This window comes from Mus caroli, unplaced genomic scaffold (genome assembly GCF_978045245.1).
Source record: "Mus caroli unplaced genomic scaffold, Mus_caroli_1 scaffold_3, whole genome shotgun sequence".
In the NCBI taxonomy this organism is placed as follows: Eukaryota; Metazoa; Chordata; class Mammalia; order Rodentia; family Muridae; genus Mus; species Mus caroli.
Window position 1 is genome coordinate 96877947 of NW_028227258.1, and position 18098 is coordinate 96896044.

At 41.2% G+C, this 18098-nt stretch overlaps 1 protein-coding gene across 2 annotated transcripts in view; it reads right to left on the minus strand.

The window, feature by feature from the left end:
- The window catches only part of Lekr1 (leucine, glutamate and lysine rich 1), a 186797-nt gene extending 174561 nt beyond the window's left edge, over positions 1–12236 (minus strand). For both annotated transcript variants that reach the window (XR_003836153.2, XM_029474779.1), the window contains exons 1-2: positions 12171–12236; positions 9287–9375 (exon numbers count right to left, since the gene is read on the minus strand). Coding sequence is in view for 1 of the 2 variants with exons in the window: in XM_029474779.1 (XP_029330639.1) it covers positions 9287–9334 (48 nt within the window). In the remaining variant the exon portion in view is untranslated. The remainder of the gene's footprint in view (positions 1–9286; positions 9376–12170) is intronic.
- Between the last annotated feature and the right edge of the window lie 5862 nt (positions 12237–18098).

The following is an 18098-nucleotide window of genomic DNA, read 5'->3' on the forward strand; positions in this document are numbered from 1 at the left end:
GCCAAAAGCAATCTACAGATTCAATGCAATCCCCATCAAAATTCCAACTCAATTCTTCAACGAATTAGAAAGTGCAATCTGCAAATTCATCTGGAATAACAAAAAACCTAGGATAGCAAAAACTCTTCTCAAGGATAAAAGAACCTCTGGTGGAATCACCATGCCGGACCTAAAGCTCTACTACAGAGCAATTGTGATAAAAACTGCATGGTACTGGTATAGTGACAGACAAATAGACCAATGGAATAGAATTGAAGACCCAGAAATGAACCCACACACCTACGGTCACTTGATCTTCGACAAGGGAGCTAAAAACATCCAGTGGAAGAAAGACAGCATTTTCAACAAATGGTGCTGGCACAACTGGTTGTTAACATGTAGAAGAATGCGAATCGATCCATTCCTATCTCCTTGTACTAAGGTCAAGTCTAAGTGGATCAAGGAACTTCACATAAAACCAGAGACACTGAAACTTATAGAGGAGAAAGTGGGGAAAAGCCTTGAAGATATGGGCACAGGGGAAAAATTCCTGAATAGAACAGTAATGGCTTGTGCTGTAAGATCGAGAATTGACAAGTGGGACCTCATGAAACTACAAAGCTTCTGCAAGGCTAAAGACACCATCAATAAGACAAAAAAACCACCAACAGATTGGGAAAGGATCTTCACCTATCCTAAATCAGATAAGGGACTAATATCCAATATATATAAAGAACTCAAGAAGGTGGACTCCAGAAAGTCAAATAACCCCATTAAAAAATGGGGCTCAGAACTGAACAAAGAATTCTCGCCTGAGGAATACCGAATGGCAGAGAAACACCTGAAAAAATGTTCAACATCCTTAATCATCAGGGAAATGCAAATCAAAACAACCCTGAGATTCCACCTCACACCAGTCAGAATGGCTAAGATCAAAAATTCAGGTGACAGCAGTTGCTGGCGAGGATGTGGAGAAAGAGGAACACTCCTCCATTGTTGGTGGGATTGCAAGCTTGTACAACCACTCTGGAAATCAGTCTGGCGGTTCCTCAGAAAATTGGACATAGTACTACCGGAGGATCCAGCAATACCTCTCCTGGGCATATATCCAGAAGATGTCCCAACCGGTAAAAAGGACACATGTTCCACTATGTTCATAGCAGCCCTATTTATAATAGCCAGAAGCTGGAAAGAACCCAGATGTCCCTCAACAGAGGAATGGATACAGAAATTATGGTACATTTACACAATGGAGTACTACTCAGCTATTAAAAAGAATGAATTTATGAAATTCCTAGCCAAATGGATGGACGTGGAGGGCATCATCTTGAGTGAAGTAACACAATCACAAAAGAACTCACACAATATGTATTCACTGATAAGTGGATATTAGCCCAAAACTTAGGATACCCAAGATTTAAGATACAATTTGCTAAACGCATGAAACTCAAGAAGAATGAAGACCAAAGTGTGGACACTGTGCACCTTCTCAGAATTGGGAACAAAACACCCAGGGAAGGAGTTACAGAGACAAAGTTCGTAGCTGTGATGAAAGGATGGACCATTTAGAGACTGCCGTACCCAGGGATCCATCCCATAATCAACTTCTAAACGCTGACACCATTGCATACACTAGCAAGATTTTGCTGAAAGGACCCAAATATAGCTGTCTCTTGTGAGACGATGCTGGGGCCTAGCAAACACAGGAGTGGATGTTCACAGTCAGCTATTGGATGTATCACAGGGCTCCCAATGGAGAAGCTAGAGTAAGTACCCAAGGAGCTAAAGGGATCTGCAACCCTATTGTTGGAACAACATGATGTACTAACTAGAACCCCGGAGCTCTTGTCTCTAGCTGCATATGTATCGAAAGATGGCCTAGTCAGCCATCAATGGAAAGAGAGGCCCATTGGACTTGCAAACTTTATATGCCCCAATATAGGGGAATGCCAGGGCCAAAAGAATGGGAATGGGTGGATAGGGAAGTGGGGGGGCGCTATGGGGGACTTTTGGGATAGCATTGGAAACGTAATTGAGGAAAATATGTAATAAAAATATTAAAAAAAAAAAAAAGGAAGTCAAAGAGAAACCTCAAAAGTAAGTTCCAACCACATAGTACAAAACATGGAAGAGAGAATCTCAGGCATTAAAGACAGGGTGCCAGAAATGAACACCTCAGCCAAAGGTAATATTAAACCTAAAATAAACAATAAATAAATAAATATCCAGGCTCAAAACATCCAGGAAATCTAGGACAAATAAAAGGGCAAATTTACAAATAAAGGAATATAGGAAGGAGGAAAAACAAACAAACAAAAGTAATTACTTAATTAAAAACGAGTGAACTTTTCATCCAAACAACCTGAATTAATTCTGAAATATTGCCTAATAAAAATAACACCCAAATTGTTGTATATTATGTGATGTCCATTTATATAACATTCTTAAATTAACTAAATTGTTGACGATCAGATCAACAGTTACCAGGAGTCATAGCATGGAGGGAGGGAGGAAAGAGAAACGGGAAAGTTAAGATAAGTACAGATTTTAAAAGACAAAGTGGGGAATCACTGCTCTGAACTGACTGCATCAACTGTCAATCTTCTGGTTATAATATCACCCTCTAGCCTGCCAAATGTTACCCCATAAAACCTCTCCATATTACTTCTGAAAATTGCATGTAAGTTTAATTTTCAAGCCATAAAAATAAATAAATCTGATTTAAATTAAAATACCAGATCAATATAAAGACATTTTATTGAACAGTAAATAGATAAATAAGTAAATAAATGTTGGATTTGTGCTACAAAAATTATGCATGCCACTTTATGACCACCTCCACATGAGGGCAAGGCCTACTTCCTCCAACAGCTCTCTTTCTCCTAGGAACCCAGGAACCTCTATAACCTTCTACAGCCAGTCAGCAAAAGAACTTTTTAACCACAAATCACAAAATGAAGATTTTTCAAGATTGCATGTTTTCAAAATATTTTTACTAATGAAATACTTTGGATCACAGCATTAAGTAAATAATGTTCCCATAAATTACACAGCTTGCATCATAAGGTGTCAGAACTGCAAGTGCTTTACAACATACACACACACATACATAACACAATACACACACACACACCTTTCCAGAATGCTCAATCTAACATTTCTGAGACCACTTTCTTTCTTTCTCCACTCTAACTGAATACAAAATCTGAAGCTAACCACAGTGGCCCAAAGGGACCTGAAAAATTAAGTTTATTTTCTCTGGCAGTGACAACCTGTGCTTGGAAATATAAAACTGTTGTCCTGAATAAATTTCAAAGTTCCAACATACTAAAATTACTTTACTGAAACAGGACAACACGAGCCATTAGTACTGAGGAAGGCTTGTTACCCAGAAGGAACAGTGTGCTCTCCAGCCCCTGCACAGACACTTCTGTTTTGCAAAATAAACAACCCTGCTCCCTTTACTTTGTGTTGGGTGGTAATCAAGATCTCCTGGCTAAAATCATGTAATGTCTTCATTTTGTCACCATTTTAAAAACAAGGGATTAACTCTGCCTGTGGGAACTGTCTTTCCACTACTTTGTTGCTGTTCTTTTTGACCTACTCATATCCCCTAGCAAAAACAGCAAAACTTTGTTTTATTTTTTTTCTCACAAGAGGACATCAGTCTCTAAAATGAGTCGATACTTCTGAGAGGAGGAGATACACAGTTAGGACTGCTGATCTCTAAGTGCTGCTTTCAATTTAAACTGTAAGCGTGAAAAAATGCAGAACTGCACTGCGTTCTACTTGCAGAAGCCTGGATGAAGCTTCCAACAACACTGCTGGTTATCCGAGGCCAGAGACAGGTAGGAATCTGCTCGGCCCAGAGAAAGAACAGACTCGGAGATAGTGTTAAGTACACACAGAAGTGAAATGTAGGGTTCAGCAAAAGACAGCAGGGACATATATGCCCCATGGGCCTCCTGTACACTCTTTGTCACTTCTGGAGATGGAAGTCTGGGAAGTGCTGTGTGCTCAGCCAGAAACTATGATAAAAAGCAAAAAGAACCAGGAAATGAAAGTCAAAGATTATCTTATTTCTTCTTTCCCCAAGATTCCCTGAGGAGATAAGATCAGAGAGAGGCAACTTAATCTTTGCCTCTGAGCGGGCAATAGACTCTCACTTCAGCTTATTACACATCATTCTTCTCCATTCTTTCCTTTGATGGCCTCCTCTCTCACCTCCTTTTTAGTTTCCTCCAACTGTCATTTCTCCACTACTGCTCCTTTTGCTATTAATGGTACAGTGAAGCACAGCCATTTTCACATTTTAATGCATTGAACATCCATTATCATATCACACAGCAAAAGAACAGAGAGAAAGAAGAAAGGGCTCTCTCACCTCTCCTCTCTGATTTCTGCAGAAACCCTCCTTGCCTATACACAGAAAAAGAAAATAAAGAAACACAGCAGGGGCATCTTTAGGAAGAAGGACCAGCCTATAAAGTAATACAAAAGTTAAGAGACAAGAAAGAAGGAAAAAGGAAAAGGCTTTGAAAGCCATGGCAGTCACTGTACACTAACACTGATTCATCCACCTCCAGTCTTTCTTCCTCCCCAAAAAAAGTGGAACACATTTTCTAAGCCATTATGAAACATAGCCTTTTCTCCATCCTAAAAAAGAATTGATTCTAATTTGAATTGCTACTATTGTAATTACAAATTATTCATGATAATTATCCCTTATGTAAAGTGCTTACAAACACAAGAGGTTCAGATTTCAGATTTTCTCAGGCTTTGGAATATATGCACATATAAGATGAGATCTCTGAGCTCAGACCCAAGTCTAATACAATCCTCATTCATGTTTTATCTGTGTGAAACACCTAGCCTAAATATGATCCTATTCATCTTAATAAATGTATGCATGTAACAAATTCATAGTGTAACATTTACATTTATAGCACAATATAAGCACTGAGTTATTCCAGCTTTTGAAGCATGTTGCATTTCAGATTAGGGATGCTTAATATGTATATTCAAATATTTAACATGATTCTATCTATTAGAATGATGCAATCTGGTCATTAGTTAATTAAACTAGTTAATGTGGACAGTGCGGATAACACACAGGTAAAGTTTTGAAAGATAAATGCTTACTTTTAAAGATTTCCTAAGTTTGGGGATGTCCACATATATATCTTGGCTTCTTTATAGTCAAACCGTCAGACATTAATGGGTATAAAAGTATTCTCTTATAAGAGTATCTAACTTGAGTCTGAGAAAAAGCACAAAGTTATACTTTACTTTCTACCCATTGTGCAGGACAGGGCTATAACTAGTATCCTCGTCCCTGGGTTTAGACATTGACCCTCTCCTACTGTCCCCTTCTCTGCAGTGACAAGACAGTACCTGCCATCCTTACTCCCGACTCCCTCCAACATAACAGCAGCACTCTGCAACTCTAAGCCTATTGAAATACTCGGCTTCAGGAACCACCTCTAGAGTCCTGCTCTATACAAAACTCCACCTTTGATGATGCCCAGTACCCAGGGATTCGTTCTCAGAAGCACAGCTTGTAGGAGCCAGTTCTCGCTATCATAGGTCCCAGGGATCCAACTGAAAGCACCAGGCTTGGCAGCTGGTGCCTGTACCAGCTGAACAACTTCTTTGGCCTCCTGGACACTGCCTTATGGAACTTAAATCATAACACTGTCTTATAGACTTTTAATGTTACTTAATTTTTTTTCCTGACAAGTGATTAGGATATGAAATATGGGCTTTTTGTTTTTAGTATATTCTTTTGTTTTACCATTTCTTTTAACCTCTATTATAGCCAAGCTATTTCATGAAAGGAACACAGTTCAGGTGAGAAGACGCTGAATTTTTTCAAACCCATGGAAGTACCATATCTGAAGCAGCAGCACAGCTGAGCTTCCTATATGCTTAGCACTTTACAGTGAACTTCAGAGGTAAAGAGAATGACATGGGGTGATTTAAAGGATCTCTTCTGGTAACCACACTCCCTTTAAAGTTTCCATAAATCTGGAAGGTGGGCAGCAAGAACAGCACCACGTCAAGTCAACGCCATGACTAATGCTAACAGGCCATCCACAGCAGCACACACACAGGCAAAAGCACCACTGAGAACTGACCATGGCTTCCAGTGATGAGTAATGAATTATTATTAATGAAGAACTGACTGTAAGGCTGGGGATACAGCTAAATTACAGACACATTGAGGTCCTACATTCATTTCTTAGCAGGATAAAGGGTGAAGGAGTTGATGATGCTACAGAAGCTATGTCAACAGGGACAGCTAGAGCATACAGTTGTAACACAATTTATGTCAATTTTTAAGAGGTTAAAGTTATTATATTTATAATGTATGGATTGGAAAAACTAAATATAGAAGAAATGCCTTTACCTGAAAACAGATGTAAACTAATACAGTGGAGGGTAGTATAAAAGCTATAGAGTGCTTGTTAACTAGAGTAAACAAATTATAAATTAAAAAAATCAAAGCTGGTACGATAATTCAGCAAATAGAGATACTCATTGCCAAGCCTGACAACCTAAGTTTGAGCTCTAGGACCCACATGGTAGAACAAGAGAAACAACTCCCACCAGTCCCCCAAATGCTGTGGTTCAAAGCGCATGCGCGCGCGCGCACACACACTCTACTGGCTGGTTTTGTGTGTCAACTTGACACAGCTGGAGTTATCACAGACAAAGAAGCTTCAGTTGGGGAAACGCCTCAACAAGATCCAGCTGTAAGGCATTTTCTCAATTAGTGATCAAGGGGGAAAGGCTCCTTGTGGGTGGTGCCATTCCTGGGCTGGTAGTCTTGGTTCTATAAGAGAGCAAGCTGAGCAAGCCAGGGGAAGCAAGCCAGTAAGTAACATCCCTCCATGGCTTCTGCATCAGCTCCTGTTTCCTGACCTGCTTGAGTTTCAGTCCTAACTTCCTTTGGTGATGAACAGCAATAAAGAAATGTAAGCTAAATAAACCCTTTCCTCCCCAACTTGCTTCTTGGTCATGATGTTTGTGCAGGAAAAGAAACCCTGACTAAGACACTCACTGTGACTTTTTTCTAGCTTCATCCATTTACCTGCAAATTTCATTATATTTTAATAGCTGAATAATATTCGATTGTGTAAATGTACCACATTTCACTATCCATTTAGTGGTTCATAGAAATCGAAGCTGTCACTAATTTCTGGCTATTATGAATAGAGCCACAGTGAACATGGATGAGCAAGTCTTTCTGTGGCTGAATGAAAAGTTATTTGGGTATATGCCCAAGAGTACACACACCGTGTTTTAAATGTAAAATTGAGAGAAATGGGATTTACTTCTTGGGATGTTATACAGGCACTAAGTATTATTGAAGTACTACTGGATTCACTACCAGTTGTTAATGGTAAGTTCTTATTTTAAAATGTATGGTTTCTTATTAAATAAGCAAAGCTGTGGGGGTATGGTCATTTGATTCTCTAGACGCAGCTGTTGGATAGTCTCTTGCTGTCCTGGCTGCCTTGAGTTAAAAGGACTTTTGGTCAGATAGCCAGCTAGGCCAGCCTCTGCCATGCTGAACACTTCTGAGAGGCCCTGAACAAATGACACAGTCATCACAGCTGCCTGCTCTGGCCCCTGAATACACAGCCACAGCCAGCACTGTTTGAAACCATTTGTATCAGAGTTTCTGCTGTTATGGGCCTAAGCAAACTCCAGATGACCCTGCAACTATTTCTACCTAGACCAGAGTAGGGGAGCATTTTCCATGGTGTCCTAGCTAGTAATGTGACTGTTAAGGACAGGCACAAAGGGGGCATTTTTTCTGGTGCATGGAAGGCTGGCTGTGGTTCCTGTAAACACCTTTTCTCTGGCTATATAAACTGGCTGTGTGCTCACTAGGAGGGCTGGATAGGAAACACCCTCCTGTGTTTCCTCCCTCGTTTTGTAATACTATGCTCAGGAGAAGGTTTCTTCCCTGTGTGACTTCTTGCCCACATTTGATAACACAGGCTAAGCTGGTAACCAGACAGTGGAGACGGTGGCTCACCCGCTGCAGCAGTCACGGCTGAGCAGCCAGCACAGTGAGCCACAGACATGGCTGGGAGGTGAGCACACTGAGCCACAGAAGTAGCAGAGCAGCCAGCCAGCTGACAACTGCGGCAAGAGCAGAGCCAGGCAGCCAACAGGCCAAGCTGCAGAGCTGCAGAGTGGCAGCTGTCAAAGATGTGCAGCCACTGAACTGTGCATGTGCCCAGGGCAGCAGCAAAAGTCTGGTCATACGGCCTGCCAAATGGCAGTGGTAACTCAACCAGAGGCCACAGCAACAAGAGGCAACTGGATAATCCAAGAAGGTGGTCAAAGTGAAAATGAGAGGAACTGTGGAAACACAGAAAAGGCAGGAAGCTGAAGAACTGGAGCCTGTGAAGGACCAGCAAGAGGAACTGCAGGCCTTGGTCACAAAGAGTTTCAGAAAGTAGAGTGTCTTTAGAGCCACGGGTCCTCAAAACAGTCCCCAGGTCTAGGAGTTTTAAAACTGGTTACCACCAAGGGCTTAGGAATCCCAACTCCCTAGGTCCACACAAGAGCTGAAATACTTGTAAAGCCAAAGGTCTTGGACCTCTAAGCCTGTACAGGAGTTCTAACACTTCTAAAGCTAAGGCTCCTGCTACTTGAGGCCTTCCTGAGAGCTGAATACTGCAGAGGGCTACCTGCTTTTGTTCCCACCTGCCTGCTACTAACACTCAAAATACTAAGGAATCCTGGAAAAGTATCTCCTTGCCCACCACAATCTCCATCTGGATAGAACAAAGGACAACACGGATTGGTAACTGATTACAATCGTATCTAAACCAGCTATGGTGGTGCTCACCTTTAATCCAAGCTCTCAGGAGGCAAAGGGAGGCAGATCTCTGTGAATTCCAGGCCTGCAGGTCTATGCATGAGTTCTAAGCCAGCCAATGCTATACAATTAGATCCTATCTAAAACAAAACACAATTAAGCAGCACCTGGTACACAGTGGTTGATGAGAATTAAAGTATGTGAAAATGCATTATGGAAAAAAATCACAAAAGGTTATAAACAATTCTAGAATCTGCTTCCACTGAGACTCTAAAGCCAGAAGTGAGATTCTGCATCTGTCTTATTACACATTCTGTGCAGTCAACGTTCCAGCGTGGTTACTCCTTCTCCCATCGCAGACTCATCCCTGGTTCTGCTCTAGTTTTCTCAGTTCACTCTCCAGTATTTTACAATGATCTAACCGCTGAGACTCTCCTAATGTTACACTCTTATAATGCCACATCATACCTTTTGGATTTCTTCAGGTAAGGCATGCATGGGAATGTGACGATCCATAGTTCCCGAAACGTACTGAGAGAGCACTGCAGAAAAACAGCCTGAAAACATTGATGGCCTTAGTCAGAATTCATTTAATGACAAGGAAATTCCAATGACTTAAACTTTCTTAGTATCTGAGGACGAACTGGCAAGAAACGCTTCAACAGGTGCTTGTTTCGCCAGCTCCACAGTAGAAGGTACAATTTAAGTTTCCTCAGCTAGTTTTTAAGCCACTCACACAGAAAGATATATATTTCAATTATTGACTTATATACCTTTTCTTTCAGAAATGTATAAACTAATAGTAAAATAACAACAGTGCTTTACTAATTATTTGTTTTGCAGCAGAGTAAATATAAGATTTTAAGTAGACTTATTTCGGTGTTGTTCTGAAAAACTATAGAAACCAAGACCAAATAATATCGTATTATAGCTCAGCAGGATAAGAAAAAAAAAATGCTTGTGCCATCGAGGCTTGCTTAAATTATAGAGTACAAAAAATAGAGTTACTAAGTTATGAAATACAGGCACTGAACCGAAGAGCCACCAAAGCATCAGAGACAACATACCAACTGTAACAGAGATGGAGATCCACATAAATTTATCTAGATTTTACTTTTAACATATTTTCATTTGCTAATACCAACAATTCAATATAAAACTTTTTAAAATTACTTTCATGAAACCACAGACAACAGAGACATTATTTTCTTTCTTCAGAGTTTTTCCAAATTGGACAAAGAATACCTAATCCAATCTTATTGATGAAGAGTCTATCTATCAGTCCACGGAAAGAGTAAAGGGAACTAAGAAAGGCTTACTGATTAAAGTCCATGTAGTGTAATCCCAGTACCCATAAATGTAGAAATACCAGCTTTGGCAGGCAGAGACAGGGATCCTAGAAGCAAGCTGGGAAACTGGGCTCACTGAACTGAGTGACCAGTTCAGAACTCAGGTGAGAGTTCCTGTAAGGTAGAGAGTGATGAAGACACTGGGCATCAAACTCCAGCCTCCACACATACAAAAACATGCATACACAGGTGTGCCTATGAACATGAATATACACATGGATTCATACTAACCAAATGTCACAGAGAGAGAGAGAGAGAGAGAGAGAGAGAGAGAGACCAGAATGGTTGAGTGGAGCAGATTCAAGTGAAAGAAACACAGATTCCACAGTAGAAAAGGTGGTCTAAGGCACATGTCTGCAAAACACAGGCAATGTGAGAGTCAAGAGAGGATAATGACCTATCTATCTTCTGGGTGGGAGATGGGAAATCAGCAAAGGCTTCCTAAGATTGAGTTAAATCAGGGCAAGAGACTGAAGGAAAAAATAATGCTGGTGTTATTTTTGTAAACTATGCAACCATCAGTGGAGGAGAGATTCCTCAACCCTGCGTTAGCCCAAAATATCCCTCATTTCAATAAGCTACTATTTAAAACAAACAAACCTAGTGAGCTGTCTTCCCACGTGTGTGTTTGGTAATGTTAACTGAGGCCAACCACGGGAGTAAAGGTAATTATGTGGACATGGGTCCAAGCGACCAAGTACATAATCTGATACTGTCATAGTCACATGGCAAGAAACCAGAAGGCTCATTGTCTTCAGTTAAGCCATCATTGGTGAATGGAAATGATAGTATCTTGGGTTCCACAGGAATATTTTTCCCTTAAACAGCCAACTATATCTCCTCTTAAAGTACCATCCACAAAAGTATTAGCAAGCATGGACCTAAATAATGTTATAAATTCAAGGTACCAGTGGGATGTTTATTATTTAATGCCTTCGCTGTGACTACTCTTAACATATTACTATGTCACCAGAAGTGGCAGGCTTCTGGCTATGAAAGAAAATTTTTCAAAAAAAAAAAAAGCACCCTGGTAAAATTGAAAGACCTCTAAAACGAAGTGGAGGAGAAACTGATGTCAACCCACATCGCAGAAGACAAGATTACAGGCAAGATACATTCATTGGACTCATCCCAAGAACATGTGTAACTTGTCCTCATATAAAGACACGTCATTGTAAACCCATGTAAACTGTGAGTGCAGACTGTAGTAACTAGGTGCTTTTCTGCAAACAATGCATGCTGATGGTTACAACTAAGAGGTGGGCACCTAAAATTCCCAAGGTGACTAGAAGGGCACTACTTTCTTTAACGTTTATTTTTGTTATTGCCTATATTTTAAGGAAACAGCTTGTAAGCCGATTAGAAAAGTCCATTGGGTCTTTATAAAGATGTGACTACTCGTGAAAAGAATAGTAGAATTCACGGATAATTCCGCTTTTCAAGAAGTGTGGAGCTGTTTGCTCTTTAGCAGAAGAAAACGTGATTTTTAAGTTACCCATTCATTATTTTACCAAACAAGTTCCTTTTGGTCTTTCCCATTATATATGTGGAAACTGTCCTTGGCAAAAGTACAGAGAGGTACGTGGCCGCTGCTACGTGCGTGTTTGAGAACCTTCTCTGTGACACTGGTCACGAGATAGACGTGTGTGTTCTTAAACGCAGAAATGCCCTTGGTGGTTCATTTCCGATTCTTACTCCGGTGTCACGCCCGGTCATTAACTCTGGTTCTGCTTCCAGGCCCTTCCTCAAGTACCATTCCGGGGGCGTGATTCACAGGAGGGCAGGTCGGGGGCAAGAGAGCGGGAGGTCACTGCAGGAAACTAACCGCCCGACCGGACCGCGCTGGCTCAGGCCTCGCCCGGGGCGCCGAGAGGCCGCCCCACCTTCCCGCCTTCCTCCTCCTGCCCCCGCCGCCCCGCCGTCCCGCGCCGCCAGCCTCTGCGCCGGAACGGTCTCCCCGCCGACCTGGTCCTCTGAGGACTGAGGAAGGCCGTGACCCTCACCTAGCCCGGGAATCCGCAGGGTGTAAAACGGCTTCCCTGGTCTCCCGGGCGACCGCGCTGCACGTTGGCCTGACGTCAAGGCGCGGTGACGTCACAGCACACGCCGACGCGGAAGCGGAGCTTCTTTGCATCATTTGTCCCAAAAGCGAGCTAGGCGGAAGCTGGCGAGGGTGGCGGGGGTCGGAGGAAAGGGCGGATTTACGCGCGGTTCTGTGACGGACAGGGATGGGGGCTCTGGAACCGGCGGGGACGACGGGCAGCCGAGGCTGATGAAGAGGCGGGAAGTGGGTGGCCATGTGCTCTATGCAGGGGCAATCATTATTGTCGAACGGAAGGAAAAGATGCTTTTAAGTGGAATTGACTGGGGAAGGCTTGCTTAGAATTTCATTCTGGTCCAAAGAAGTCAAGATGAAGGGTTTAGTTCATGAAGTATTAATGAGACGTGCTACTGCACACTCAAGTAATGGAAGGCCTCTTGTTTTTACACACTGACGACTTCCCTTTATTCATACTTTATTCATGAAACAAATATTGATGACCTACTACGCAACAAGCAAGCAGGATGAGATGATGCTTGGTGACTAACACAGGTCACTGGTATGATTAGTGTCTTCATAGTCCGCTCCTTTTCCAGGAGCATCTGAGGTCCAAAGTTCTGATCCTCCAGGAACTAAAGAAAACACGGTTTCCTAGGAGAAAAGAACAGTAATTGATGTTAAAGAATAGTTTGCATGAATAGAAAGAAAAGGCACTGAAGAGAGGAAGGTGAACAGGTGATTTGAAATAGTGCCAGAACTATTGAAGCTGCTGGTTTATACCTAGTATGAAAATAACCGCATGAAAATAGTGAATACTCCCCTAAGTCATGAAAGGTATAGTTAATGCAGAAACTAACAACAGTTACTTATTATTGAGTAACTAGTATTATGTACTGTATATCATTGAATATATACTAGAGGGCTAGAAACAGAAGGCTTCTGACAGCATCACCACGAACACTTGAGTTATACACTACACAAAATGTCTCGGTAACTAACATCACTAGATATTAGGAATTTTATACCAAAAGTATTGTTATAGGGCACATAACTACAGTTTGGGCAATAATATTATTTACCGAGCACATATCTAAAAAGAAAGGCAACCCTCTGAAAATGGGATGAAATCCCATGGGAATGCTATAACTCACTTTCATCTATGCCTCTTCATTACACGTTACCTTGAGTCCATTTTCCTTGACACTATAAATGCCCCTCAAACCTAAGTCCCATTGCTAATTAGCCACAAGCCTAACTTTCTGTAGGAATGCCACATGTGGCACCCCTACAGAAAGTTTTCGTTATTATATAAAGTCCAGTTTAGGTAGTGGTAGACCCAGTAAGAATTTAAAAAGAAAGGATAGCTTTTCGGAAAGAACAGAAATAAGTTTATTTCCAATTGGCCTATGCCAAATGGTCAGCCCTGAAAAAAACATGCATACAAGAAACAGTATGTGGCCTCTACAGGTTGTATTTGGAAATACATGTGTATATGCAAGTGCATGTTTGAATCCAAGAACAATTGGGTAAAAGAAAGACAGTTTGTGCCTAATCTAATTGCATCTTGTTATGCCATGTTCGGTGGATACCACTGGGAGGCCTGCTCCTTCCTGAAGAGAAATGGAGGAGCAATAAGTCTGGGGAAGAGGGGAGGTTGAGGCCAGGGGCTAGGAAGGATGGAGGAAGGGGAGGTTGCAGTCAGGATGTATGAGAGAAGAATAGAGAAAAAAGAGGCCATGAATTTGAAGGAGAGTGGAGAGAGTTATATGCTGTAATTTAATATAAAAGCAAATTTTAAAATCCTCTAAAATTAAACGTGTGTGTGTGTGTGTACACTTTCAAAAAAGGTTATCAGGTTAGCACAGGTCAACTTTTGAGTACTGGAGAAAAAGGATTTTGTTTTTGTTTTTGTTTTCGAGACAGGGTTTCTCTGTGTAGCCCTGGCTGTCCTGGAACTCACTTTGTAGACCAGGCTGGCCTCCAACTCAGAAATCCGCCTGCCTCTGCCTCCCGAGTGCTGGGATTAAAGGCGTGCGCCACCACGCCAGGCTCAGTATTTTTTTTTTTAATGACAGATCCAAAGACTGTTCTGTGTTGGTATTTTTTTTCTCTTTATTATCTATTGACTTCAACTTCTCCCCCTCTCTCTTCCCATCTTTCTTTTCCCATCCCTTTACTGCCTGTTCTATAACTAAATTTAAAATATTCCCATTGTAGGGTGTATTGAATATAAATTTGTGCTATCCTTTAGTTCTTTGGTGTCTGTGTGTGAGTGTGTGTGTATATGTGTGTCTCTCTGTGTATGTGTGTGTCTCTCTGTGTATGTGTCTCTGTGTATGTGTCTGTGTGTATGTGTATTGTGTGTGTGTGTGTATGCGTGTCTGTGTGTGTGTATGTGTGTGTCTCTGTGTATGTGTCTCTGTTTGTGTATGTGTCTCTGTGTGTGTGTGTGTATTGTGTGTGTCTGTGTGTGTGTCTGTGTGCTGTGCTTCAAAATGAACCTAGAGCCTACATGTGCTAGGCAAGTGCTCTAGTATTGAGCTATATTGGTCAGTCAGCTCACTGTAAGTCAGCTATTTCACTTTTGTTTGTTTGTTTGTTTGTTTGTTTGTTTGTTTGTTTGTTTCGAGACGGGGTTTCTCTGTATAGCCCTGGCTGTCCTAGAACTCACTCTGTAGACCAGGCTGGCCTCCAACTCCTGAGTGCTGGAATTAAAGGCGTGCGCCACCACGCCCGGCAGCTATTTCACTTTTTACCATGACTTTCAAAGACAAACCACCATTTTAAAAAGAAAATTAAAAATTAAATTCCTTTTAATTTCTTTGTGACCTTTCATTGTTATTCTCTTTGAGGGTCAGTAACCCCCCAGGGGGTGCCCTCCTAGTTTATAGAGTGTCTGTATATGAATGAGACTCAGTTTTCCACGTGTCCTGTAGGTGTCTTACAGTTTATAAGAACTCCCATGTGTTTGTTGTCATAGGGATTTCCCAAAAATACTTATCACATGGGACAGTCATTTGGGGACACTTGTGTCATGCAACCTCCCCACCTTTCCCATGCACCTATGAAAAGCAGTATAGGAAAATAGGTACTTTGTTTATAAATCTGCTAAAAACCAGCAGGAAGTCCACCCAAGATGGCTGATTTTAAAGTCAATGTGAGCTGGTACAAAGGTAGCATGATAAAATTACACTGAAGTCCAACAGTATTTTCATCCTGCAAGTCACAGTACAATACAACTCTGTCCTCTTGTAAGTTTGAATAAAATGGTTCCAACGGGGCCTCCCAGGTTTGAAACAACAGCTGCTTTCATTGCTATTTCTGGGTTTCATCCAGTGCAAGTGCAGAATTTTTAAAACGCCAGCATTTATTGGGTTCTCTCTGTTTGCCAGGCACTTCATACACAATGCTCCATTTCCTTGAGAACCCTTCCAAACCTAATGCTGTCAGGCGCTACTTACTGTTTACTTTCACCCAAATGATAGAAGTGGCCAAGGGCATGGCCCATCATGTAAACACAAGAGTGCCCTGGATTGAGGGTGAGTGCACGTGGAAGCACCTGGGCCTCACGTGTGTCTTAGTTGTCTCTGCCAGACAGCTAGTCCTCCTGGGACGTTAGCCTACTGTGGTTAGAGACACATGTCTCAAACGTGGTTTCTTCATGACGTTTCCCATACAGCTTCTAGTTTTCAAAAGAGGTTAGCTGCAAAGACCACTTGGCTTTGTTTTACACGCCCCAACACATTTGCCTCTACTGTGCTGTCACACTTAAAGCTGCAGCTTGCCTTATAAAGCTGCTTTGCATACTGAGCCCCCAAAAGCTGCGGTCTAGAAATGAGTTAGACCACAAAATACTATTTTTAAGCCTGAGCTCTGAATCTTTTTTATTCATCCCATAGATGCAATATAAAGTTGAGTATGTGATACAATAAAGGTCATGGAGTTTGAGTGGCATCTCTCTAGAAAAAACTTCCAAGGCTTTGCTGTTTGTACAGGAACAAACTGTGTAACAAATTTGAATTTGTTTCAGTCTTAGACTTTAATTTTTGAACATATTTCTAATGAGACAAGTTAGATCCTTACATGATAACTGTCTACTCTCAAATGTGAAAATTAAGACACCCGCTACAGGAGCTGGAGAGATGGCCCACCAGTTAAGAGCCCTGTCTGCTCTTCCAGAGGTTCAGTTCAGTTGAACCCAAGGTTCAATTCCCAGCACCTACATGGCAGCTCACAGCTCTCTGTAACTCCAACTCAAGGATATTTGACACTCTCACATAGATGTTCAAACAGGCAAGACACCAATGCCCATAAAATAAAAATGAATAATCCTTTTTTAAAAAGAGACTACAGCAAAATGTTTTATGACCATAAATGTATCTCCTTTGGACTCCTCACTAATGGTAAGTGTTTCATTTTTTAAAAAATGTATTGTGTCAATATAATTCAATATTTGTTACATCCATATATTTTTAAAATATGAAGGTATAAGCTCTATTGACAGCAATTTAACCCCCATTGTAAATTTGATACTCAAAACTAGGGCAGTGATAACTTTCTTAAAAATTAATCTTCCCAGTAACTCAAATTCCTTCCACTAAACTCAAAGGATCCCAATCTGGCCTATAGTAAACACCTCATAAATATTAGATATTTCAAAAAAACTGAAAACTGGGGGCTGGAGAGATGACTCAGAAGTTAAGAGCACACACAGCTCTTTCTGCAGAGGACCCTCTTTCAGTTCCTGCCACCCACTTAGGCCAGGTTAACATTACTTGTCACTTCAAATCCAGAGGCTCTCATAACCTCTTCTGTACTCCAAGGGCACCTTCACTTGCGTGTACATAGAAATGCACAGGGAGACACATACACATATCAATAATTAAAATGGATTTAAAAAAAAAAACCCTAAACCAAAAATTAGGAAGTCGCTTATACATAGAAAAATAACAAAAAAACAAAACCTTTCATCGTTGGCAGTGGTAATGCACCCTGCAGTTCTGACCCTTGGGACTAGGAGGCAGGGTAACCTTGAGTTGTAGGTCACCCTGGACTACATAGCAAGACGCCATCTAAAAAAACCAAAACAAACCAAAACAAACCAAAACAAAACAAAAAAAAAAAAAAAAAAAACTTTCATTTCTGAGATGTCCACAGTTACCTTAAGTCACATTATTTTGATGTGTGCCTGGCAGAAGTGATTCTGTTTTCCCTTATATGATGAAGTATGTATCTGTACATTTGATTTTAGATAGCTTCTAAATTTACAGGAAATGAGGTATAGTCATTTTCCTGATGTTGTATATATCTCTACTAAAGACTTAATGCCGTTCACTAAATTGTCAGCTGGGGTTGTAGCTCAGTAGGGAAGAGTACTTACCTAGCATGCCTGAGGTCCAGGGTTCAACTCCCAATGTCACATATGGCAATGCGTTGGCTCATACCTGTAATCCCAGCACTTGGGAAGTGGAGGCAAGAGGACCAGAAGTTCAGGATCATCCTCAGCTCCACAGTTAGTTCAAAGCCATCCTCGGCCACATAAAATTCTGACCCATAAAGGAAAATAGTTATACCACCGTAAGTACATGCTAGGAAACTGTTAGTAAAAATTGCCAAGCATCATTTTCAGCTTATCAATCCGATGTTATTAAAATAGCTGTAGTAGCCCAATTCATCAGGATATAGAGCAACTAGCGCTCCTCAACATTGCTGCTAAAGAATTAACACATTTATTACTTTTTAAGGGATTTAAATTTTTGAAATGTTCAAAAACTATGGAAGTAGACATTTGATCTGCCATCTTCCTTTTGTTCCAGGACCTAGGCCTCTTTACCCTCATCTCTACCCTGCCGATTCCCAAACACCCCTTAGGCTTCCCAAGTCCAGGGAT